This window comes from Chaetura pelagica, unplaced genomic scaffold (assembly GCF_000747805.2).
Source record: "Chaetura pelagica isolate M959 unplaced genomic scaffold, ChaPel_1.0 scaffold12, whole genome shotgun sequence".
NCBI lineage: Eukaryota > Metazoa > Chordata > Aves > Apodiformes > Apodidae > Chaetura > Chaetura pelagica.
This window is the reverse complement of record NW_009952801.1, coordinates 1,586,017-1,613,165: the sequence shown is the minus strand read 5'-3', so window position 1 is coordinate 1,613,165 and position 27,149 is coordinate 1,586,017. Positions and strand designations below refer to the sequence as shown.

The 27,149-nt window shown below is 39.7% G+C and overlaps 1 protein-coding gene across 1 annotated transcript in view; it reads left to right on the top strand.

The window, feature by feature from the left end:
• The window catches only part of ASNS (asparagine synthetase (glutamine-hydrolyzing)), a 13,632-nt gene extending 1,482 nt beyond the window's left edge, over positions 1-12,150 (top strand). Inside the window, exons 2-11 of the mRNA XM_009994921.1 lie at positions 1,000-1,237; positions 2,609-2,794; positions 3,109-3,210; positions 5,342-5,469; positions 6,240-6,366; positions 7,673-7,779; positions 7,991-8,091; positions 9,614-9,695; positions 9,952-10,107; positions 11,657-12,150. Coding sequence (XP_009993223.1) covers positions 1,000-1,237; positions 2,609-2,794; positions 3,109-3,210; positions 5,342-5,469; positions 6,240-6,366; positions 7,673-7,779; positions 7,991-8,091; positions 9,614-9,695; positions 9,952-10,107; positions 11,657-11,866 — 1,437 coding nt within the window. The 3' untranslated portion in view covers positions 11,867-12,150. The remainder of the gene's footprint in view (positions 1-999; positions 1,238-2,608; positions 2,795-3,108; positions 3,211-5,341; positions 5,470-6,239; positions 6,367-7,672; positions 7,780-7,990; positions 8,092-9,613; positions 9,696-9,951; positions 10,108-11,656) is intronic.
• Positions 12,151-27,149: the final 14,999 nt, after the last annotated feature.

Below are 27,149 nucleotides of genomic sequence, written 5' to 3'. Positions count from 1 at the left end.
TTCTCACTACATTATGTACCCTCTTTCTCTATAAAGAGATTTTCTTTTAGGCTTGTGGCTAAAACCTACGTAGGAAGGGATCATTGGTGAAACAAGCATTGTGTTCAGGGCAAAAATTAATTCAATACTGACTCAATTTGATCCAAGACTTTGCCCCATAATTAACAAAAACGAAGAACTTAAGTTAAAATGCAAAAGCATTGATTTTGTGAGGTTTCTTGGCTCTGTAATGTTTTATTGAAGCTCCTTCTTTCCCCTTGTCCGGTAGATACTGAAAGAACTTTAATTGTAGCACCACAACAAGAGTAAGAATATTTGGTTCAACTTAAGTGACGGGTAGTTTCTTCTTCTCTGACTCCATCTGTACAGGCAGAGTGAAAAGGTTTGAGGAATGGAGGAAGATTAGGAAGAAGGAAATTCTCTGTGCATTAAAAAAAACAGTGAGGAATTGCAGTGACTGCTTAAGTAATCCAAAGTTTCTTTCTGAAGTATTTTACTCTGCAGAGATGTTACCAGTTTCTATGTGCTTGGGGGCGTGGGGCTTAGGTAAATGTCTTTATTATTTGATAAGGAGGTGACACCAACTGATTTTACACTACAATAAATTATGTCCCTGTTTCTAGTTCTGTTTTGAGTTGGCTTTTTAGAAGCCATGATGGTCTGCTTCTGCCATGTGTCTGTGGGAGATGGGGAGGCTAATACTTCTGAAGACCAGGGTCCTGGGTTTGCAGTTTGACATCTTCAGATAGAAATGTATCCCTGAAAACTTAGCATAATGTGAATTGCTTAAGGCTACAGAGGCAATCTACATTGGCTGAGACATGATCCTGGATGTTATTTTGAACACAAAAAATTATTTCCTTCTTTGGCAGAAATTTTTATATATGTTGAACTGTGATTTTAGGAAGATGTCTTAGTTGTTCTTTTTTTTTTTTCCAGTTAATAAGTGGTCAATGTTTGCAAATGCTTACTTGTGTTTTTCTTTATATTTTTTCTTAGTTGCAGAAGCAGTTTGGATTTGAGTATCAGACTTTAGTGGATGGTGAAGTTATCCTCCATCTTTACAACAGAGGAGGAATAGAACAAACAGCATCCATGCTAGATGGTGTATTTGCTTTCATCCTTCTGGACACTGCAAACAGAAAAGTGTTTCTGGCAAGGGATACCTATGGAGTCAGACCACTGTTTAAGGTGCTGACTGATGATGGATTTCTGGGAGTCTGTTCTGAGGCAAAAGGTAAAACCAGTTGTGTTTAGTGCCTGAATAATCTTAGGTGTTGTTTTTGGAGACAGGCTTCTCTGTAAGGCTTTTCTTTTAAGTGTGAAGAGAAAGTGAACTTTAAGTTCAGTAATAAATGAACTATATTTAGTAGTATAAGAACTACACATCAATAAAACAAAAAACCACAGACAGTAAGCCCTTAAAGTGTTTAATTATCCTTAATATCTCTAAAATAACTTGCTTATTTAATTTTCTAATTCTTTGTGTTCTGGAATCATAGCAGTATTAAGTCCAAAATGTTTTATGTCACCCCTAAGTTAAGTGCATTTTTCATTTTAAAACCCTACTGAAATTTCATGCAGTATTGGGTAATTTTCTGATGACACTCGACGATTGTTTTCCTTTCCAACGATATATCCACTACTGTTTGGTTTTTTGTGTTGTTCTTTTAGTAATTATCTCTAGTCATGATACGTGCCTAAACAAATCCAAACAATGCATAAATGGAGTTTATTGCCTAAAATGCACTTTGGCTAAAATTGACTTTCACAGCTACTTGTGTCTCTCCCATTTATTGTATATCAATTTTATTGTCAGACTCTAATGCAGATTGACTCCTCTAATAGTAGTACTAAGTACTAGTACTAAGAGCTGTACCATCTCTACTTCTTGGGAAGGAAGAAGGGAAGTTAATATTTTAAGAACTGTGTCCTATAGCCGTGACAGGGGATTACTGGTCCCTCTCTAACAGCAATACAGTATCTCTTTTGCCCAGTTCCTCAAGGGGCATCCAGGTGACCAGCAGGTGCAAAACATCCTCTTTCACAAAAGGAATGGAAATGAGGTTTGGCTACACGTCTGATTCTTGGCACTCATTGGCAGTGGTGTAGATCAGGCTGGAACTGATGAGTTATGAAATCAGTAAATCAATGTCAATTAAGCAACCACTTCAGTGATGTTGTCGCATTACAAACTTCTTGTTAGCTGAACTACACTTAATTTTAAACACAAAATCAGTTATTAAATGTCATTTGAATTTCCATAAGCATATTACACCTTGACCTAGACATCATGTAGTCGTTTAGAAAAGTGCTTTTATTAGTGCTTTTATATAGGAATAAATTGCTAGTTACCCATTAGTATAACTTGCTAGTTTCCTTCCTCTGCTGCTATAGCTTGAGACAGCACATATCTACTTGTGCAGTCTGCCAGAAGCAGAATCATGAGCTAGCCAGGGCAGACTCCCACTCAGAATGGTATTTTTTTAATAACAGATTTAGGGTCTGGAGAAAATATTTATATATAGTTTTAGTACAAAGTCCGTTTAGTGAGGTATAATTTAACTGACCCAGTTAATGACTTTTTTTCCCCCCATTTTATCTGTAGGACTTATCAACTTAAAGCATTCAACATCCTTATGTCCTAAAGTGGAACCATTTCTCCCTGGTCATTACGAAGTGTTGGATTTAAAGCCATCTGGGAAAGTTACATCAGTGGAATTAGTAAAATATCATAGTTGTAAAGATGAACCACTCCATGCTGCCTGCGATACAGTGGAAACTTTGCCTTCAGGTAGTACAGCAAAGCATTTGCTGCTTTTTCTGATGAAAAAGTGAAAAAATCACAATCTTTCAATATAAGATTTGCATTGATCAATTAAAAAAAGTGACATTTAAAAAAATTACAACAAACAAACTGGAGAACCTTTATAATGTAGGGACTGAAGGATTGTTGGTGTAGGCAGTCACGTACAAAGATGGACTTGCATGCTGTTGTTATCAAAGGAAAGCCAGAAAATATCTTTGTTTCCTAATTGCATAACCCAACAAAGTCTAAGTAACACTTCTTGGATTTGTTTTTTCCCTCTTCTCTTCTTCCCTGAACAGGCTTTGATCTTGAAACAGTGAAAAGCAACATCCGTATTCTGTTTGAAAATGCTGTTAGAAAACGTTTGATGGCTCACAGAAGGATTGGTTGTCTTTTATCAGGTAGGTAGCAAGACTCACAATGATTCTGTATCTTTTCTCTCTTTTGCCCATCCTCTACTAGTTAGAGGAAAGTATACTGACTGTTCTGCTGTGATGTACCTCAAGTGTTCTTCATTTTCTTTTAGAGCAGAGAACAGGGAATTTGTTAGTTGGTGATAAAGTTTTCCAATTTACACAAGTGTCTTGAAAGTCTTATGCTTTTAAATTTTACTCTGGGCTGGGATGTCAGCATGTTGAGGCACTGACCATTTTTAACTAAGAGAAAAGAAATATAATATTCTTACTGAGAAATCACCCAATATTTTCTTAAATATATGAGATTTATGCTTAGGTTGGTGCCTAAAAAGAAAATGTAATTTATTACATTCACTTTACACAGACTGAGTATAGAAAAAAGCCTTGGCATGTTTCAGGCAGCAGGAGGAAAGGAAGTTCTTACTTGTCCCTTCTTCGCTTTACCCGCCATCTTAGACTGCCCTTGATTTACTAAATTACAGGGGAGCACCTGGACTGAGATTATTTGCTGCAGTCTTTTTCAGGTGAAATAATAACTTGTGGTTCTTGACTTAGCTGATTAGTGTTCTGATTTGGTGGTTAAGTGTTACAGAGGTACTTTACAGAGGTGAGTCTTCGTAGCTGTGGGACTGACGTTTTACTGTGGTTTTGTTTTTGTAGCACCTTGTAGTTGTAGTTAGAGTTCTGATATGCTGGTCATGCGTGCACTGAACACCAGTAATGGCACTTACTTATCTTGTTTGAATGAGAGAGAACTGACTGAGAGAGACTGTTGGACCATTTCCTTACTGTGGCATCATAAAAAGTAGAAGGAAGGTAAATGAAACAAAGAGATATGCAGAGTTGGAAGATGCCAGCCTCAATAAAAAGCTTGTTCAAAAAACAAATTTCAGATACCAAATTAGAAAGCAGTCAGTAGCTCCTCAGATGCACTTGCAGGATGTATTAGTAAAATAATTTGAGTGCCCGTGCTGGTATAATATCAAGAGTATCTCCATAATCTCATAGTATCTCAGTAATTTTGAGTATTCTTGGAGCACCACCATTGGAGAACTGCCTTTGTTTCCAATCACAGAGGGAGTTCTGCAACTTCACAGTGGAATCTCAGCTTTTGACTTCTGTGATTTCTGCATCCTAAGCACTCAGTTTGATTTCTGTGCTCTCCTTTTTCTCAGATTCTGCATGTGATTTCTACAGAAGGATATTTTTTTACAGGGTAGCATGCCAACAACAGGGATGAGGGTGGGAATGGATGCTAATGCACTCAGCTCAAAAAACATATGCAGGCTGTGGGAAACAGAGAAGAGGATTTTGCCTCATGCTTGGCAAAACTGCAGGCAGGTGTGGGAGAACAGGTACCTTGTGTTGCTCAGTACTGCTAAGGGGAGCAGCAAGTAGAACTAATCAAGGATTAGCAGAGCTCATGAGAACACAAAGGTGGAGCCTTAGAGTGTGTCTGGGCACCTTGTGTATCACTTTGTTTTACTTTTTGTTTATTTTCCAAATTGTTCAAATTCTTCCACTGTCATTCCTTGAGGAAGTAAAAAAAGAAAAAAAAGGAATGTCAGTAGTGAATCTTTTCACTTTGAAATTATGTTTAAGAATTAATTCCACTCAAAATGTGTGAAACATACTTTTGAAAAATGATTGGGGAAGAGTGAAGCCCTTACAATAAACTTTCTGTTAATTCTTTTTTATTCTAACAGCAAACAAACAACAACTACATAGTTCTGTCAGTAGAGTATCAAATGTGTAGGTAAAAAAAGGATAGAGAGCATTTTTGATATGGAGAATAAATCCCATTATAGCAGAGTTCAGAAGGGGCATGTTCTAGTACAGTGTTTTCAGAATACTTACTGTGTATCTTAAAGAAGGATTTCCACTGATGCCTCTGATGCCAAAAGTACTAACAACTGTTACTGAAGGTGTTCCACTAAAGTTGCCTCATTCGCTTGTTAAGCAGAAGTAAATGTGCACTTGTACAAGAAGTACCTTGGAATCACATGGCTTGAAATTGTAGGCCGTGCATGAGATTCCACAATCTAGATTCAGTGTCCTTAAAGTGAAACAAAAAACCCAGTCAAACACCTAATGGAATAAATTGTTTTGTTGACAGGGGGCTTAGATTCCAGCTTGGTTGCAGCTGTTCTTCTGAAACTGATGAAAGAAATCAACATCAATTATCCATTACAAACTTTTGCCATTGGAATGGAAAACAGTCCCGACTTGCTGGCTGCTAGAAAGGTATAGCAAGCTTTGTTTTCAGTTTGTTCTGAACTGCTGAATAGCATTTATTAATAGTGCTAATTTCATAGTATGGTGTTAATAGTAGTACTGAATATTCATGTATTGCTATAATGTAAATCAGTTTGCAATAAATAATTTAATACAACATTTTTTTCTTAGTTACATCTTGCAAAAGAGATAATTGAGCCTTACCTGTGTTCTCTTGCATTTGGAAGACTTTTATTACTGACTCTCACTGCATTTTTACCAAAAGGACAGTACTTTAGGGTTGTCTCAATTCTGCTTCTGGGTTTTAGGATAAATCTCCATGCTATTGTTTCTATGCTATAGCATTTGTGTATATGTTAAGTGTTGTAAGTTGTTGGTTTATTGAATGAAAAGCCTCCTACAAACTGCTTGTCATCTTGGGTACCCTTTAGGTATCCAGTCTGTCATGGCTTCTGAGCTGTCTTTTCTCTTCAGGGCAAATATCTAGAGTATTTAGGCCTCTACAGATTTTGTTATGCTTTGGGCAAGCAGCTGTATGGTCTGTTGCAATAATGATTGAACACTGTAATTTGGGAGACTCTGTTCCCTCTGGTGATTGTACTCCTGCAAGTCAGAGGAGCTGCTACAGTGTCATCTTTTCTTGGCCTAATGTCTTATAATTCTCACCATGGCAGAAGGGAGCTGGTGTTTTCCCTCAGTGCATGTGTTTTAAATACAATGTATGTTTAAAAAATGTTTTAATTGAAAAGCAATACATTACTGTGACCTTTTACGAACAGGTGGCAGCACATATAGGTAGTGAACATCATGAAGTAATATTTAATTCTGAAGAGGGAATTCAGGCAATAGAGGAGGTTATCTTCTCCTTGGAAACTTATGATATAACAACAATAAGAGCTTCAATTGGTAAGATTTATTTTTTTTTATAGCAGTCTTTGCTTTACAGCACCTGAATGAAATGTTATGCAAAATCATGTAGTCATCTACTAGATCCTCTAGTTATCACAGAACCTGCAAACTGGGACTCCCAAATTCTGCTCTGCAGTTTTGTCTGGGATACCACACTGAAGGAAAACCAGTTGTCAGTTTCATATAAATGTTTAATCTACAGATCTGGGTTTTCTGCTCTGCTAGGTATGAACCTTGGAGGAAGGTGGAAAATGTACAGGTTATTTGAGGTACTGAATGTTGTGATAGCAAAACAGTATTAAAATTATGCAAGGAATAGGGTAATAAAAACTGAAGTGAATTCTTTCTCGTCACCCTCTAGTAATATGTGTACTCAAGCCAGGCAGGCTTCTTATAATGTGTGTTTGATTCTGGGAAATGAAGGAAGTCACTAGCAGCTTCTGACAAAAGATTGTCAACCTGATAAGAACAAGAAACCCTAACCCAATATGACCTTCTTTGTAATGCCAGCTATTTTACTTTACCCAGTTAACCATGTAACAGCCTAAAATACACCCAAAAGTTAGTAAGCCAAATAGTCAACACAGTTTTGAAAACCCAGTTGCCTGAGTGGGGTTTGTTATATGAAGATAGGGCTTTGCAATGTAAAGTATTAAAAGTGTTGCTTTCAGAAGTAAAGCCAACTAGTCAGCTGTGGTTGCTGCTTACTATGAGAAGTAACGAACCAGGTCCTTTGCATTAAGTCTCAAATACTTTTGTTATAAAAGCATATTGTTTGGAAAGGAGTGATGAAAGGAAGGTGTAATTCTGTTTAATAAAGAATTATTTTTTAAAAATAATAATTTAAGAAAGAGCTTAATCCAGTTTAACCCACAATGGCAGAGAGTTAAGCAGAAACTTTTTGTTATTAGTTTTGTTCTCCAAAGCTAAAAGTTTATTCAGGACTGGGCTGGGATTAATCATGTGCTTAATTTCAAACCGAGTCAGAACAACTCCTGTGTGTGTTCCCACGGGAATGCTTCAGCATTCCCAGGATCACAGATGCACACATCTTTCTGTTATTTTGAGGGCTACGTGTAAGTACACAGTTTAGATGTATTTGTAGCACTTAGTTTGTGTGGCTGTTGATGGCTTTGAATAACAATTAGATGTTGCTTTAGCATATTGCAGTTGCTTGCTGCAGATTGAAGTCGTGTAGTCGTGTAGGAGAGAAACTTTAAAAATACTAGATTTAAAATGGCACTAGCTGTGTGTAACAACATACATGTAGCTCTGTTTTAATAACTTCATTTTTTTTTTCAAGGCATGTACCTTGTCTCCAAATATATACGCAGGAAAACGGACAGTGTGGTCATTTTTTCAGGAGAAGGATCAGATGAGCTTACACAAGGATATATATATTTCCACAAGGTAAATATATTCCCTATACAGAAAGCTCTTGAGCTTCTTGTTCTTCCCTTCAGCAGAAAATCTCTGAGATTTCAAGGTGTGATGTTTGAGAGTTGTAGTTTTTTGCTAGTCTTTCAGTGATCACCACAACTCAAACACAGGACAGCAAATAATTATTCCCTCAGCACAGCTGTGTTGTATCTGTGTGCTACATGCATATGTCTGGTTACAGGCACCGTCTCCTGAAGAAGCTGCAGAAGAGAGCGAGAGGCTTCTGAAGGAGCTCTACCTGTTTGATGTACTTCGTGCAGACAGAACTACTGCAGCACATGGGTAAAACATAGTCTCTTGGATGCTGAGAACTCGTGATTTTAAAAGCCTAAGAAGATCTTAAAACTTGTGCCGCTGTTGAGGAAATTACAAGTTAATTGCTAACTTGTTACTGTTTGAATTGCTAAGTGATTCAGAATATTGTAGTGCAGGATAATTTTAATCCTACTGTCTGGATCTAAACTACTCTTAAGATGATCATCGATCTTCAGAGTAGTAGTAGTAGCAGCAAATAAGTGCATTGCATACTCTGCTTGAGCTCTGTATCTTAATATGACTTATATCCTAATACCACCTGCTTTGTCAGAACAGGCATTGCTAACGTTCCAGGTATTCACAGATACTCAGGGTGCTCTGAATGGGTGGGAAGCACAGCATGAGTGTGAGCAGTCTACGGGGCTTCTGTACACTACAGAAAACAGCATAGTTTTATTAAGAAAGGCATTAACAGGAGAATATTGTTGGGAAGCTGGCTGTAGTTGAGAAAAAGATGGTACCTTTGGCAAGGCAAATCTATTGGGGAAACTTGTGTTGCATATAAATCCTGCCACAGAGTTACTTGCCCAGGTTTTTATAACCTTTTGTTTCTCTTCTCTGTATAAAAGATGGATAGGGTGTAGGAGACCTACCATGTGCCTCATAATTTGTTTTGTGCTGAAAAGTTTCGCCACATATTCAGGACAGTTCAATATCACACTCTGCCTCCTCTTGTTTGGAGAGTTGCTGTTTCTTGAGAAGCTGAAGTCATCTGCTTTTTATTAGAGAAGGAGGTACAGAGGCAGTGAATTTATTAGAATGCAGTATGACATTTCCATCTAACCTTGAAGCTGGGCAGCATAGTGCCTCCTGAGGAGGCACACTGAGAGGGGTTCTTCCTACCAAAGGCAGAGTTACTGTAATTTTGTTTCCTTCTGTGTTTTTAGAAGCCATGGTATGTGTAAGAGAATGTAAACAGGAGGATTTTGTGCTTCTGTATCTGCCACTGGTACAGGAGAGAACTTCTGCAAATGCAGCAGGATCAGTAGTCAATAGCTTAATGGTGTCCATACATGATCCTTTTCCTTGTTTCTTGAAAACACAAACAAATGTGGATTTCAGAAATGACAGAAGAAATCCTTGCTTGGTTCTGTGATACCTTTACAAATGCTGATGCAGATCTCAGTGAGCATCTTGGTAGTTCTCAGGAGGCTACAGGATTTTTTTTTTAGTGTGTTTTTGCTTACATGGAACAACAGTTTTTGCAAATCCTGCAGGACTGTAGTCTTTAAATTCGTTGTACTAAAAGATGTCCAGCAGATGGCATCATAAAAGATCTTTATTTGCTCTGCATATAATATACTTAACTTTTCAAATTGATTCATTAAATGCAAATAGTCATGAATATGGAAGTGAAATTTCTTGTAAGTAAAACCAGAAAACCTTGTCTCTATGTGAAAGATGGGGAAAGCATAACTGTTACAAAATTTGTAAGTAGATGACTTGTTGGATTAATTCAGTATCTTTTCTGTTTATTTCCTCTGTTTAGTCTTGAACTGAGAGTCCCATTTTTGGATCATCGGTTTACTTCTTATTACTTATCTCTACCAGGAGAACTGCGAATCCCAAAGGTATGTAAAACTAGGGTTGGACCAAAGTGTAAACTTACAGATTCACTTTACTTGTTCTAAAGAGGATCAACTTGCTGAATTCAATGGTGAAGTCCTTTACTCAAGGTCAAGCATGCTCTTAAATTTATTGTTGGACTGTAGGGAACCCTTTTCTGCTCAGGCCTTCTGAAAGGAAACCATTTCTGAAGTGTTTAAAGCCAGATCTTTGTGCTGCAGTTCCTGAGCCTCACGATACCGTTTGTTGTTCTGCAAACAGAATGGAATTGAAAAATACCTTTTAAGACAGTCTTTTGAAGATTCCAACTTGCTTCCCAAAGACATACTCTGGAGACCCAAAGAAGCCTTCAGTGATGGCATAGCATCAGTAAAGAAATCCTGGTTTTCCATTCTTCAAGACTATATTGACCAACAGGTACAATATAACTTATTTTTTTTCAATGTCTTTTACATTCGGGTGTATTAGATATGGCTGCCAAGGGGGGGCAGCTCACGTGCTTATCTGGAGCATAAATCTGGGTATGATAGTAACTTGAGCTTCATCATGGAGGAGCAAGATTGACTTTAATCAATGGTCTTCTAGCTATCCAAATTGGTTAAAGGCATTTAAAAGCCTAAATACAAAGAAATGCTAGGGAAATGCTGACAGAAATTACTGTGAAAGGAAATTAACATCATGTAAGTATCTGGACTGCAAATTAGATTGTCTGTTGGCAAACACAATTTCTGGGTTACAGGCAAAGCAGCTGCTTCAGCTGAAGGCACTTGCATGAACTTACTCTGCTGCTGAGTAACAGCATAATGACTTTATAACGGCCTTTCATGTTCATGTCATTTGTTTTTCCCAGCCATACCTAGCTAAGCCCTTTTGATTTTTAAAGCCTCTGCTTGCACTGCTAACCAGCATTTTGGCTTGGACAAGTAATAGTAAGCTTTTGTTTACAGAGGTACTTTAATCATCCAAAGGAGGAATAATGCCCACTTTACACCAGGGCTCTGTTACACAGAAATATGTGGACAGCTGCTGGTCTGTCCTACTACCAACTGTTTCTTTCCAATTTACTTTCTTTATATCCCCAGGCAAGAAAGTAGTTGGGTCAGGCAACAGTGTTGTGCTGTCTGTACTCAGCCTGGATTGGTGTAGAAGGGGCAAATTGATCTCATGGCTGTGAGGAGTTAGCCAGCATGTTGTCAGTGGAGGCTAGCTGCATTAGAAACTGCCTCAACTGCTGCAACTATTCATCCTCCTTTTCTTAGCCAACTTGGCAACTGCAGGCATCTGCCTCTGCATCCCAGGTCTTTTGTTGCTAAGAACTTGGTTACACAAGCAAAGTCAACAGCTCTCTGAGCTGAAAAAAACAACAGGATGCCACTTACATGGCAGAAAGACTGCTTTAAGTTGTTCCAGTTGATTCACAGCAAAGAGAAGGATAATAAAGAAGTTTTTATGAGATTATTAACAAAGGTGATTTTAATCCAAAGACAAGTGGGCTTCACATATGATGCAGAGAGAAATATCAACAGCACTGGAAATGGAATGATGTATTCATAAAGGTCAAGGGAGCCTGTGACAAAAATTCACCTATCAGAAACATTAACATTAGGAGGAAATTCTTCACAATGAGGGTGGTGAGACACTGGAACAGGTTGCCCGGGGAAGCTGTGGAAGCTCCATCCTGGGAAGTGTTCAAGGCCAGACTGGATTGGGCTCTGAGCAACCTGATCTAGTGGGAGGTGTCCCTGCCCATGCAGCGGCATTGGATCTAGATGATCTTTAAGGTCCCTTCCAACCCAAACCATTCTGTGATTCTCTGAAACCTCTGCCTCTAGAATAAACTTTTATTTTTTAAACCTATGAGTGTTCAGTGTTTGGTTAATCCTTGTATGACTTCAACTCACAGCAAACTGACTTGTAAAAGTTAAATGTATTAACAGCTTAACTTGAGTTTTGCTTACATCTATAGGTTGATGACCTTCTGCTGGAAAAGGCAGCGGAGAAATATCCTTTCAATCCTCCCAAAACAAAAGAAAGTTATTACTACCGCCAAATCTTTGAAAAACACTACTCAGGGCAAAGCAACTGGTTGCCCCACTACTGGATGCCAAGATGGGTTAAAGCCACTGATCCTTCTGCTCGCACGTTGAAACATTACAAGTCAGCTGCTCAAGAGTAGGCTCTTGAAATAATCCCCTAAATAAAAGTGCTGCAAGCCATTTGCATCCACTCTGCTTTAAAAAAGCCAGACAAATTATGCAAACTTAAAGCTTAAATAGTCTCTAAGATGCATTTTGACAATGCTGTGGGAAATAAGAGCTTTCTGTGGTTAGTGTTCTATTGAAAATTCAGCCTGCTGTACCAAAACTTTATTGTTAATGAGAAAATACTTTATGGAGAAGAATTTACCTTATTTGGCAGCTCTGTTCCTTATGTGACTTTGATTGTATTAATTTGCCTTGCGGTCATTTAATATATTTGAATGTCAGCTCTGTTTTGAGGACTTGAGTCCTAAGTGATGCATACTGCTGCAGGCCAAAGGGGAATTTGAGCCTGGGTATTTCGTGATTTGTGCTCCTGGCCGTGGGATTTGAATAGTCTATCTGTATGATTCTTTTCTGAATGTCTTTCTAAGTACTCCAGAGAAACTTGGTCTAGATTTCAAAAGATATTTAGATTTTCATAGCTATGCAGAGATGCTTACTAGAGTTTATAATAGTGGTGGTGCTGGATGTTACTTAATTAAGTTATTTGTTACTGTAAGGCCATCAGTTGGCTGTTTTTCAATCTTGTAAATATAGAGCAGTCTAAAGATATTGTGACTGTTATCAAAGAGCAGAACATACAAGAGAAACTGAATTTTGTTTTTGTTTCTAACTCAAGGGCTTAAATTTTCAAATGTATTTATTATTCTTGAAAATGGAGTGCCAATTGGGTGATTTCTGTCAGTCTGTTGGAAGTTGCATGACTAAGTATTTTAAGAAATTTTTCACTTGTGAGAGTTTTTCCACCTGTATGATGAAAAGGTAAACCATGTAACCATGTTGCTGCTCAACTGCATGTTGCCAACAGCGTGGTGAGCCAAGCCTGTCAACTGTAGATTTTAGTCAGACACAAGCATCATTAAAAACAACGGGATCAGACACCTTTGCTTGGAAAACAGAAGAAAAGCTTATTCAGAAACCGCAAGAACTTCTCATATCCTACTGAAAAACAAATTACTTTTTATGCAGGACAACTTTGTATTAACTACTGAGGCTTGGGGGCTGCTTTTTTAAAGGTGACTTAAACACGAGGGTGATCAAAAAATATACGTGTGCTACAGGTTGACTTGACTAGGTTTATGCTCTTAATGAAGACAAGTCTAGTTTATTGTCTCTCTTGGCTAGGAAACCAAAGCCAATTCTTATTTAAAAGATAAAATATAAGCAATTCTGGTTTAAAAATCTTCATATAATGACTGAATGTCTCTTTATTACTCTCCTTATTTTATTTATTTGTCTATATTACTCTTCCCCAATACTGCTTTTGAATATCCATTCCAGAAACCTTACTGAAACCTCTTGGTAGTACCATGCAGCCTGTGAACTCTCCAGCTATGGCCAGGAGTGGCCATATTTTGACATAAACTTGCACACTCTTGTTACTTAAGAATATATGACGAGTAAGGTAGTATGTTCCTGCAGCCTTCTTTACCTCATGGTTATGTACCTGTCTTTTTTTATTTCTTTGAAGCAGTCAAGTATGTTTTGACATGGGAGATGAGTATAGAGTATGGTGATTAGGTACTGATGTGTAAAGGTAAGGTTTACTGCTCACAGTGAACTTCCCTTTACTGAGGTAAAATATTATAAGTTGTGGTTAGAAGTAAAATATAAAATCATACTGAGACTCTGGAGGGGTGAACTTTTTCTAACATAGACCTAATGTCTGATTCCATTAGTAAATAAGAGAGTAGTTGCCAAAGGATGATTTAAAACATAGGAAGCCTGTGTTTGGGCTGGCTATTGAGCAGTCTCCTCAAAGGAGACAGGGGCTGTAGTGTGGGAGACGCTGTTTATTTCTGTAGTTCTTCAGCCACCTTCCCAGGGACAGCCAAGCACATACATCACCTGCATGATGCCTGTTATGGTTCCTCATTTAGGAATTTCAGGGTCCATTGTTTTTATTTACATAGGAGATACTTGCCTACCTATATAGACATTGTAATTGACATAAAGGCTGCGATTAGGAAAGTCTTATAAAGTTTTGAATGAGCCTGCCTCTTGTGCAGGTCATGTGCAAGGTCATGTTAGTATTTTTCATTTGAATTTAATAATTTTAATTCATTTTACATAATTTTAAAATAGTAAGTTGATTTTTTTTTTTAATTTAGAAACCTTGAAAGAGGAGAGAAGGGACTGAGGAGGATGAAGCAGAGAGGTGGTTTACGCTGTGTGGTATCTTGCAGGTCGGTGGGGACAGTGGCTAGGTGAGGTGATAGATAAAGAGGGTCTCTGCATGCTGCTTTCCCAGAGCTGTTTGTAGTATTTCATGCACTACTCCTTGCAGTGCCACCTTCCAGCTTTTAGTTGCCAGGAAACTTTTCCAATATGAAAAAGCTAGCTGGGCAGTTAGCTTTTCCTGCACTCTATGTTCATCTTTGGATCTGTACAACAGATGCCAGCAGTATCCCAAAGCCCACCCGACCTTTGTGCTTTTCCCACACAAGCAGGTTGGGGCTGGCCCTGCTCTGCTCAGCAGCTTTGCCCCTTGCACGGGCTCCGAGCAAGCCAACCGGCAGACACGTTTACTCTGGTGGGACAAAAAAAAAAAGAGAGTTTGCCAAAGTTTGGATCAAGAGGTTCCTTGGAGGGATGATTTTTCGGTTTCATTTTTCCAGCCAGCAGATGGCAGCCACTGTTAGCGTGTCGGCACAAAGGAGCTCTCCATCCTCCTCTCCATCCTACTCTCCTTGTGCTGCCAGCCTATTCCTGTACACACTTGCTACTGGCCTTTGTGTGTGAGATTCGTGGAAGGGAATTTAATAAGTACTGGATTAGAATGAGGGTAAGGCAGAAAAGAAAAAAAACACAAAAACACCAGAAATTTGTTTAATTGGTTTTGCTCACAAGATACTGAGTAGAGTTCAGTGATGGTGCTGCAGGTGAGAGTTGAATGCATGAGTATTGAAGGCATTCAATACCCAATTTGAAAGTAATTTAAAAGAACAGTTATTAAATTAAAAATAAGAAATGTGAGTTAGATCAGGAATCAAATGGCAGTTCTAGAGAAGACGGAAGGTAATACTGAGCTGGGGAATGAAAAATGTCAGGTTTAGTACTGAAGTAGTTAGGGGTTATTTTCTTTCTATTTTTATCATGATTAACTGGATTTCAGGTAGTCACACTGAGAGAACACTATGAATCCTAGTAGGAAGTTTTACAAATGTGCATCAGGAAGGCTTAGTGGCATGCTTCTGCTTGCTTTATCAAAATAATTATATTTTTAAATCCAGTTGTGGCATGAGCCCTGTGTGCTGATGAACAGCTGCAGACTGCACATACCTGTGAATTTAGACTCCAACTGTGTCAGGAAATGTCCCTCAGCCACCATCAGAGATATAATGGCAACACAGAAACTGGTTGCCTGATTTAACAAACACTACCTGCATCATGCTCACTCTGGAGAGTGGTCTTATGCCCTTTTTTTCCCCCCCCCCTTTTTTTTTTTGTGGTGCAGGGTGCTTAACTGAGGAATTTTTGCTAAGGGGAAGATAAAGCAATTGGGTCCAAAATAGTTCTTTGGAGAGTTATAATTCCAGGTACATAAAATTATTGGACCTCAATTCCTGCACTCTAATTATCTTGCAAAAGCCAGGAGGGGAACCAAAATGATCTTGTTGCAAAAGCAGCCTCCATTTCTGCTACTGGTGAGGATAGAATAGTTGTCTATATTCATAAACTGAATTACTGAACATCTCTTACCACTGCTCTTGAAGTCTGCTCTTAACACCTGGGGCAAAATGTATATTAATACAAATTACTTTTGATTAAAACCATTATTATTTTAGCACAAAAAGGAAGGGGGTGGTAGAAAGGAACGTTTTCTTTTTAAATATTTAAATTCTCATTATACCAAAGTGATACAAATTACTGGCTGACTGACAACTTGCTAATAATAGCTTAAAAATGCAAATAGAGCTATTATCCCAATTGACACTAATTGGAACTCTTTTGGCAGCCTGGTGAGGGCAGGGCAGGAAGATTTGATTGTTTTCTCCAGCTGAAATTGGGTTGGTAAAGAAGAATGGGGAAGATGCCATGGATAAAGAGATTCCCATCTGTGGACATCAGAATTCATCATATTGTATTTCAAGAATATGTTCTAGAGTGTTGCCTTCTGCCCATGTATGATATTGGTGAGGTTTGCTGGTGCCCTGGGCTGGTCCCACACGTGCCTGCCCAGCACAGGCTCTGCCTGGGCTGAGGTGGTGCTGCAGGAATCCTGCAAATGCTCAGCTCTCATGAGAGAGCTACCATGTCATTTTCTGAATTATTAAAAGTTCACTGCTTTAAAATTCACTGAATTATAAAAATTTCAACTGTCAGTAGCCAAAAAGTCTGCATAACAGGGTGACTGCATGGAGCAGATATCTGGGAATTTCAAGCTTTGTGGGCCCTACGTTGGTATGAATTTTTCATGCAGGAGCTGGTGTAGGTCGTGGCAGAGATGCCATGGCAGAGGATTGCTGTCCCTCAGCAGCATCAGATGGCAGAGAGGACCCTGTGTCTGGTGTCATCAGTTACTTGCGAAACATGAGAGATGGCTTCCCAGGTTAAGGTGTGACATCTGTTGTGATGCCCCTGCCATGCTGTCATGCTTGACAGGATGTTATATCTTTGTTAGCTACTCTTTTGCTGAGGTTTTTATTTTCTCAGCAACCAGGAGTTTTTGCTGTCTGTGGTTCTCCAGCCCGGAAAATCCTTCCTGCACACTCTTCCATAGAAAAAGCAGTGATAATGCCAGGGTTAGGAATCATACTGAGATCAAGGATACATGTTTACCCTAAACTCCCTATCTAGACTCACATACTTCTCAGCTGTGTCTGTCATCATCTCATACAGCTTCTTCCCTCTTGCTCCCACCATGCTTCATTTTGGTGTGGGAAGAAACCCAGCATGACAGCCTGCTCTTTGCAGTAGATAAGTTATTAATGGAAAAAATGCTTTAACAACTAAAAAGTCATTAGGAAAGGGGATATGTGTACGTGTACTGTGACACCAGCTTTATTTCCTGAAATAACGTTTTGTGTCATAATGTGAGGCACAGTGAAGTGCCATTCCTAACACAGCTCTTAAGCCATCTTTTACTTTTCTAAGAGGATAGAAAATTCAGGCTCGACCCCTCACTCCAATGGAAACTTCCTGAGTGAGCAGGAGAACACTGAATACTCTGCCCTCTCCAGTGCAGCTGTTTGCCACTCTCAGAAGGATGCTCTGAATGTAAATTTAGGAATGACCAGGAGGGTTCAGACTTCCTTCATTCCTGGCTGCATGTGGTCTTTGTACTCTCCAGAGCACTGAAGTCCTGAGGGTTTTGTCTGCCACTCCAGCAAGGCTTCCTATTTGGCTGCTTTTGTCCTGGCCAGTTTTTATGGTGGATCTCCCAACTAACTACTGATGAAAAAATATCCTCTTGGAGTTATGAGTGGAAAAGTGGACTTCATTCTCCCCTGTAGGAATGAAGCATGGGGATCTGGGGTTTAAACGTGGCATTTAGCAACAGTGAGATGTGATTCCCATCTCTTTTGAGTGTGACTGCAGCTGACTGTATGAATTGAGTGAGCCTGTGCTTTGCTGCATGTCAGAAAGTGCTGTTCAACATCTGTGTTCCTGTTGAACTACATTTGATGCCCAGTTGTGTCTGGGTGTCATAAGAACCCAGCCAGGGCTTCCAGCTCAGGACCTGGCTGCACCAGGAAAGTTAAGGAAAGAAACACTGCTATAGTGTAGCTCAGGTGAGTGAGGGTTTGTAGGTCGCAGTTCAGGTGAAAGAGAAAACTAGTTGAGTGCAAGTTGGGAGCAGGCAGTTACGAGGTGGTTATGAGGGCAAAAGTCTGGATCCTGTTTGGGTAGATGTGAAGTGAGGGAGAGGATGAAACCAGACCTGTGCTCCCAGAAACCTTCAGCCTCACACTGGTATGCAACTCACAATCCCAGAAACCTTCAGCCTCACACTGGTATGCCAGTACTCACAGTTGTATCTGAGCCAATTACTTGGCCTTCTCGCAGGATGTGTAATCACAAAATGAATGGGGCTATTAAAAAACTTGGGGTAAAAAACAACTTGTTAATCTTCCTCCCTGACTCCCAGTTGTTATTTAAATACACATCCTTTATCTCCAAGGGTTTTTGGAGACAAACTTGCCTCTTTCTCTGAGCTATAAAAATGCAAACCAAGATCAGCTGCACTGCAGGTTGGGTCAATAGTCGAAAAATGTTCTGCAAGAGCTGTCTGTATGAGGTCATCTCCTTTTAAGTAAGGCATCTTTGAAAAACAAGTTGTGGAGTGGAGGACTGAGAAATGCCATGACGTTCCTTGGAGTCTCAGCTGCACTGAGAAAAACAACTTATCTGAGGCCTGTGGTTGCAAACAGATCGGATGCCTGGCATGCCTTCACTACTCCTCTAACACATCACTGAGTTGAGCAAATATTTGCCTGGGGAATTGAGCAGAGCTGAGGCTTAGAGTGTTGTTACCAGATGGATGGCACCATTCATCTCCTTGGCTACAGCACTGCATGGTCGAGGGGGATGTGGCCCCAGTAGGAGGTGGACCCCACAAGTCCAAAATGCCCTGGGAAGTGACACAGAAAAGATGAATCATCTTACTCTCACCAGTGATGGGATCTGACCTAACCATCCCATGTTCTACTGACACATCCCTGAAGAAGAGGCACTTTGCCTACCCTGAGCTTGCAGTCCCCGTTGAGGCTGTGGCTCGTGCCTAAACTGGACTTAGTGGGGTTGGCATTGGTTGTCATATGTGCTTTGGGTTATGTATTTCATCTAGTAGCTGATGTCTAGGCATGCCTTTTATGTGGGACCTTCTTGCTCCTTTCCTCCTCCTTGCCTGCACTTCTGCAAAGCCCTTCTGGTGGCAGACCATGAGCTGAGGAAGCCTCACCCTACAGTTGCACCATTTGGCTTTCTTATTGCTGTGTTAAATTCACAGAGACTTTTTACAATAATAAGTTCAAGTATGTGCAAGACTGGAATGACAGAAAATAGCTTTCTTTTGCATTAGTCAATTTTTGGCATCCCCATATGCTGGAATTTGGGTGGGGTGCATGGCAACTGAGTACTTAGCTCATGGCCCTCTCTATCACTGGATCGTGAGCATCTCTGGTACTCAAGACTTCATGTCTCTCCTTATTCTGCAGCTCCAAGAAAAGAAGTGCAGTACCTAAATTGGAGAAGAGGAACTTGTCTCTCATGGAGAGACATGAGAAGACAAGTACTTTGGGTTGCTCCCTCCAGGGCATGATCACTCTGGGGGGCAGCAAAGTAGCTTTGAGACCTTTCAGACTTAAGCCTTTGCAAATGCTGTGTTTGACTACTCTTAGTGACTGATTTTTAAAGATATTTTTTAATATTTTTTTTTTCAAGCTGAACTATACTTGTTTAGGGAATGTGTTCTATTATTTTGGCAAATAAAGCTAAAAGTTGCCAGAAAACAATAGCTGGGTGGACAGTGTACTTGCTTGGCATTTTAATATTTATTTCAGAAGCACTTAGGGTAAATTTAGAGGAAATTTAATAAACGAGGAGTCTCCTAGAATTGTGTGCACTTAGTCTGGTAGAGAAATTAATTTATTTGCTCCTTAAATGTGCTTGGGGTCTGAGGACTTTAATTAGTACATGCTGACGAGATTCAGACAAATGTTTCTGTTGGTGAAGTGTTCTGTTCTAGGCTTTTTCTGTTCCATGAAATTGTTTTCTAGAAAAATAATTTAATTCAAAAGAAAACCAAAAAAACTTACCCATGATGTACACAAAACATTTCTGTTTTATCTTTGAAAAAGCATTTGTATTTAAATTATGCCCAAGTCTAATGAAATAAAAATGGAAGAAGTAAGTCCCTTGAATGCTTCATTGAGACAGCAAAAAATGCTCCTTTCAGAACAGGCTAGTGATTGAAAATCAGTAATTGCTACTGTTTCACTCCCCCTTTTCAGTGTCTGATCTCAGTGACTTCTGATGGTGCTCAGGACCTGGAAGAAGGGGCTCAGTGACATCCACAGAGCAGAACCTCAGGCAGCCTAGTCATGTGCCAGATGGGGTCTGTGTGGGGAGAAAGGACCTGACGTAAAAGTGAACTGATCAACTAGTTAATATTGATGCATATTGTATTAGGTTAAACTCTGATTTTTATGGAATGCCTCAGGTTTGGAAGAACGAAAAAAGCTTGGCTACCTGGCATATAGCTGGGCAGCATTTGGCTGCACATGGGTACAGAAGCAAACAGTTTTCCTTTTGAGATCTTCCCAAAAGGCAGCTGAAATCACTGCAAAACTCCCATTACTTATGTCATAAGTGACGTTAGTCAAGGTCCACAGAAGAAGGTTTTCTTTTTCCAGGCTTGACTGTGATTGATTTCGTGTAGGAAGGTTTTCTTTTTCCAGGCTTGACTGTGATTGATTGCGTGTAGGGTAGGAGCATCTTTCAGTGCTCTACCGTCCTGTGTAAAGATGCTAAAATACATTGAAGAAGTTGAATTGCTTGTAACATTTTTTATATAGACTGAAACAACATAAGTATGATGACCTAGAGGTCTCTTGGTCTCCCTGTATCTTCTAAATCATCTCCCTGTATCTTCTAAATAGTACTTGTGGAGGATGCTGGATTACAGGAACTTTTTTCAGACATCTCAGCATGATTTATGTATTTTTAAATCACACCTCCTTCACTGTTAAAGAATTAACTGGTTTCAATATAGTTCAGGGTGATTAATCTAGAGTTTTGTTCAGATATTTTTGCTCTGATTTGGAAACAGCTAAAACAGCTGGAGCTGTCAGACAGTTCTCCTATCATGTTTAAAATGAAGCATGGCTTACTGCCACAGCTTGAAATAGCTGTATAATAATAAATAAATGCAGTAAGTAGCTCTCTGTTGAAATTTAAGTGTCCTCTACACAAATGTTTTATTGAAATAGCCTGTTTTGGAAACTATTACTATGGTGTGATTTTCTTAATCATCGTGGCCAAAATGGACATTTTTAAATTTTGTTCATTTTTCTTCATAAATGCACTTAAAATATCTTTTGCTCCATGAGATTGTGAAGAGGTATTTGCATTAATTTCCTTTCCCTCCTCAGTTTTGTTACCATTCTTCTCTCTTAGCATGTAAATGACTGATTAGAGGTATTTATGAGATAATGAAACAGTTTAAATATGCAAATATTTTTCAGTGATCATCTGGCTCTATCAAAGTTCTAGGAGGGAATGTGAGATGCATACATTATTCCTGTGAATAAAACTTGCCCCGGCACAGCAATATCGGCAGCCCTATGACTTGCTGGTGTCTGCTCTCTAATTTTGCAGTGCCAAAGACCAGGTCACACACACGTCGAGCTCGTAGTGGGTGCGGGGCATGAAAAATGTCCCGCAGAGTTAATACCTTCCCATCATTGCCTGTTCTTATCACGCATTGGTTTCATTTCACCCACGTGCTGAGGGTTGCCAAAGCTGGTGCTTTTGCACAGGAGCCATTGCTCTGCCTTAGGCAGTGCTGGAAGGGCCCGGTGGGAGGTGATGCTTCCTGCTGGGAAGTGCTGTGGCTGGCAACCCGCACAGCAGAAAGCCTGCTCTCAGCCTGCTGCAAAACTGCCAGGCTTCATCTGTTGGCGGGTGTGTTGCTTTAACACAGGCATACAGGGTAAGGCTTCACCTCAGGCCCCTCGACAGAATGAGCCTGGGGCTGCAAGCGTTATGGTTTTGCAGAAAATGGGTGTTACACGGGGACACCAGCTTTTTTAAGAACTGGGTAAGAAGCAGGTGGGTGGCACCCAGCACAAGTTGAGGATCAACATTTTTATCGTTAGGGTGCTGATAGAATATTTACTGTCTGCCTCTAAAGTACTGGCTGACATCTGCTAAATTCCGGGATGCACAAAGCTGCCTCAGAGGGGATGTGCTGCAATGGAGCAGGTTTGTCCCCAGCCACTCAGGAATTCTGCTGTGCTTCAGCATATAAAGTGATGTCTTTGTGTGCAATGCTAAACTCAAAGTGGAGCAAGATAAAAGATTTGTTGTTGTTGTTGTTTCAAACACACAGAAAAAAAATGATGGGTAAACAGCAAATTTATCTGAAGTGACAAAGATGGATGGATCCATCCAGGATACTCTGTACTGTGTCCTTTTACTCAAGGCTTATTTGTACTCTAAATCTCAGGATTTTTTATTGGCTTGTTTAATTGCTTCTATTTTAGGTAAGTCTGAAGGCATCAATACCAAAACCAAAGCGTAGGAAGTATCAGTCATGGGTATCAATTTAGTTATCTTAAAACACTGTTGCAACCACTCAGGGGCATTTTTTGCTTCCACGATGACTTTGATCTCCTTGGCTCTTAGGAGGCAAAAATAGAAAGATTCATGAGCATTTTAGTAGCGTGGGGCTTTGAAGAAATATTGAGCTTTAGAAATTTGCCGTCATCACCCTTAAATGCTGTAAGAGCTGCCTCCGCTGGATCAAATGCTTAGAGCACGTGTTTGGGGGTGTCATGATTATTAAAGCTTTTGAGATGTGTTCAAAAGGTACAAGGGTAAGAGAGGAATACAGTTACAGTGCTGCTTTGAATTGCTAAGCATATTGTTCTCTCTACAGTAGCTTATGTTTCCAGTTGTGGTTTTTCAGTGAAATCTGTCTGGGGGGGGGAGGGTGCTGCAACTGCTGGACTGTGCTCGTGATCCCTGGCTAAATGTTTCCTTTAAGAAAGAACTTGTGTATCCCTTAAGAAAATATTTCATTATGTAATGTAACTTAGTACACTCTCTTTAAATATTGCTTTTTTATTTCTTTTTTGATAATGAAAGAGCTTGTGGCTTGGTTGCTCTGAATCTCAGCTCACTGAAATATCACAGTCAGATAAAGTTGATTTATAATCTCTAGTACAAATAGAAATAATGCCTCTCTTTTATTTTCTGAGGGGTCTATTCCTTAACATCATCATGTGAAGAAAAAACAAAGAGTTAATAAAGATTAAAGAAACAATGCTCCATGACAGTTTCTGCCCTCACTTTCTGTGTCAGGAAAGTGAAAATCTTTCTTTACAATTCTAACAGTTGGTGAAACAACTGACAATTCAAAGCAAAAGTCCCCCTGAGAAGCATAGAGAAAGTCTTTAGAAACATCCTCTGCAGTGAAGAAAGGCTTTTCTTTCAACAATTGTCAAGTAAAATGTATTTTTCCTGAATTGTACACCTTTCTTTGTGCACTCTGATCATATCCCTGTGACAAAAGGGAGTTCCTGTCTGTCTTCAGCCATGCTCTTGGGCCTGTTGGAACCACCCAACCTGGTGTCCATCCCTTCTGGTTGGGGACTGTTGTATCAGCAGCATCTGCTGGCTATGCTGATGAATAATAGGATAACAGGATAACAAGCTGGTGATGAAAATCCAAAAGAGGGCGTAGTGCCAGCTCTCCCTTGGGTTTCCATGTTAAGGGGTATCTTCTGCAATGCAGAAATTATTCTGCAGAATAAAATTTCAGTGTTCTGTAAAGTTGCAGAGAAAAGGAGTAACTAGCACAAGGTGACACTTTTCCCTCTGGGAACAGCACTTTGACAGTTTTGAGAATTTGTGATTGAGTTCTAGTGCACAAACATGCAGAGTGCTGACAGTGCCAGGCACTCTTGTTTTTGAAGCATATTTTAAAACCATAAAGCTATAAAATGCTGTGCCTGGAATTTCTCCTCTCCTCCTCTGAAGAATTTCAAAGTTTTCCTCTTAGCCTATTGCCTAGAATTTTAATTTCTTTTTCAGTCTAAAATGTGACCTTCTCATATAGTCACTTGACTCCAGGCCAAGGTGCCTGTAGAAAACATCAGGGGAATTGAGATGTGGCAGCATCCCTCTGGCCATCTTTCTCAAGGAGCCTCAATCATGTTTTTTGAAAAAATAACACAAAGAATCAGAAGACATTTGTTTTGCTTGGAAAAAGGAATGACACATTCTTTCTTGTCTGTCTAGTTCACCTATAAAATCTAACAATATTATAGAAATATATTTGAAATGTACTGTTAATATCAGATCAATACCAAATAAAGTTAGATTGAGCTTTAACTCTTCCACCGACCATAATACATAATGGGCTCACCAGTTTGTGTTCAGCACAAACACTTCCCAAAAAGAGGCAAAATAAATTAATCATTTAGGTATCTGTTATTGTTTAGTTTGGAGGTTTTACTTTTTTTTTTCTGCGGCAATGCTCTTTCCCCACCCCCCCCCCCCGCCACTAACAGATGTTAGCTCTCTGAGCTGGCAAGTGCTCCAGTCCAAATTAATTCTGCCACTGTAGTGGTGAAAATGCTGGATGAGATTTACTTTTCATATTCAGTGCAGTAAATTACCTCTGCAACACAGGTAGCTGTATCCTTTAGATACAGCAATATCAACAGTGAAGGTAAAACAAATGTTTCCCTAGAAAAAACATGAAAATTTTAGTGAATAAACTCTTCTCAGACGCTCAGCTCTGAATAGAGGCAGGTGCTTTAGAACCAATCTTTTCATATATTCTGTGCAGTTACAGCAGTGACTGACTCCACAGAAAGACAAGGGGTGCACAAGTTTTGCTGATACAGCCAGGTGCATGGGACAGAGGGATGATCTGCTTCCCTGCTAGGAATTCAGCTCCTCTTCCTGCTCCCTGGCAGCTGAAGGCTGCAGCTGGGTGAGTTTCCCTGTGGATGGAGAAGGGCTCACTTTAAAGCAGCTGGAGAGTGCCTGGAGGACCCTTCCTCTGCTGCAGATACTGCTGAGCTACAGCCCCTCTCCTTGGGCAGCTCATGCCCTGTGACGCTCCCAGTAACTGTGTGCATAGAAAAGGTTAAAGAGGAAAATACTTTGTGCAGTTCTACCTTCTCTTCGATACGATTTTCATAAAACAAGATCAATGAATCCAGCAGCCAGTATGGGACCAAAACCTGTGCGGAAAGCAGCAGGTCCCGTGGCCCAGAGGTCCTAGAGGTGTAGGTGGGACCACGCTGGGGGCATTCTTACCATGGTCTCACAACACTGCTGCAAAGGGCTGTCTGGCCACCTTGCTCCTGTACTGCCAGACTCCCCAGCCCTCCTACTCTTGCTGGCAGACAGCAGAGAGTTGCACGGGAACGGAGACAGTTTAGATGGGCTGCCCCAAAAACCTTATTTTTAAATAAATGCAGCATCTGTTTTTCTGGGTGTAGTCCCAGTGTCCCATAATCCATCACTGGTTTTTATCTTGGAAAAAAAACTGCTTTCAGAAAATGGAACAGTATGCAACTTTGTTTCTTCAGTTATGTGGTATACTTGTATTAAAATAAACTCCAGTGTATGGGGAACTCATATGAGCAGTAAAAAAACCCAGCTAAGAGCATATGCAAACATTTTCATCTGCAAACAGTTAACTGCAGGTATATGCAAAATATCTCTTAAAATACCTCTTTTCTAACATACTGAAAACTTCACTTCTCAGTTGTACCCATCACATAACTTAACAGACACAAATATAGCCCATTTTTCACACAGATATGCAGAAAATCTGTCACCATTGTTTGATTCCCTGCCAAAAGGATTCTACTTTTAACTTTTGCTTTTAAATGCAGTCTTAATGTAGTCACATTATGCATATGTTCCTCCAGTAATTAATGTGTATCTTCTCCAAGCAAGATTTACTTCCAGAGGGTGTTGATTGAATTTTAATGTTTTGATACACTGAATTACAATGTGCCTATTGTTTTCTGAGTATTATAACAGTGAAAATTAAAAGCACTTCTATGGGCCAAAATTGAATGTCTGTGATTAAAGGTGATGTTCTGTTGCTCATTTAGGTGTTTTCAGTTCCTGGACAAAGCAACGATATAACTATATTGACATATGTTGGTGCAGGTATGTCTTCTAACTCTCTTACAGCTGGGCTTCAAAGTAACAGTGTAAGAAATGGTTTTAGGCAAGAAAAAAAAAAAAGCTGGTTTGTTTGGGTTTTTTCTTTTTAAGTTTGCAGAGATTTTCTTAACATTCAGCCTTATGTTGTATAGTTCTTCCTATGTTTCTTAGTGCTTTCATAGCACCTTGCAGAACAGGCTGTTTGGGTCCCGGAAGTGTGTTGCATTTCTTGGCCACTGCTTTTGCCTCACGTGGCTGGGCTTTCTGCCTCCAGGCTTCTGGAAAAGCACGAAGCACTGTGACAGATAAAGAGTTTGGCTTTTTAACAGTCTGTTCATGTTCCATTTCCCCCATATACAGCAAATGATGACCTTGTTTAATGTAGAGGTGGATATAGAAAGCAGGAGGTGATGTTTGTTGTACGTGTTCTGTGTACCTCTCTAAAAGGGAGTTCCTGAGCTGAAGAGTTGCTGGTTAATTCTGTCAGAAAACAAATATCTATCAGGGATGGAGCAGTGATAATTTTTAATTAATACCATAATCAATATCATATAACACAGATGCCCCTCCTGCTGACAGATGTTTCAATCTCTGCTCTCTCAAAAACATTAAAAGAATAATGTGAAGAAAGTCTGTTTGTCTTCCCTGGAATATGTAGCAAGGTTGGAAGACATTTGTATGCTTACTAACAGAAAAAAAAAAACCCCAAACCAACCAAAACCAACAATTAAAAAAATCCCTACTGTTCCAGTAACAACTATTTTCTGTAAAGGGAAGTGAGCCATTTTAAAGGCAGTGTGAGGACATGGAGCTGTACTCAGAATTGCATCCTGACACAGTGCAACTCCAGCAAAGGAGCAGCTTTGTGCTCTCTTCCCAGTGCTCCGGGAGACATTTGTTAATACAGTCTGCAATACTATGGCTAAGGGAACTGTTCAGGCTCATCATGAAAAAATTTGGTCATTACCAAAGTTTGCAGTGGGACTTGTGTGGTGTCTCTTTATGCTAAAGCAGTTATCTAAGCCATAGTTTAAGAAGATACAGGGACAAAGCCTGTGTTTAAAAAATGGCTCTTGGTAGCTCTGAAGGAGCTGCTACTGGTGTACTCTGAGTAAACAGCATTTTTAAGAATCACTTTAATAATTTAGAAAAACCTCCTACAGTTATTCTGCTCCAGCTAGCAGCGGGTGGGGACTTGGTTCCCTGCAAAGATCTCCATGCCCAGATATTTCCAGAATCTTTTTTTTCTTTTGGTTAGGACCATACTAAAAAAATACCAGCCTCCTGCTGTGAACACAGCAGAGGACTCACTCATGGCAGCTGGATGGACAAGGGCTG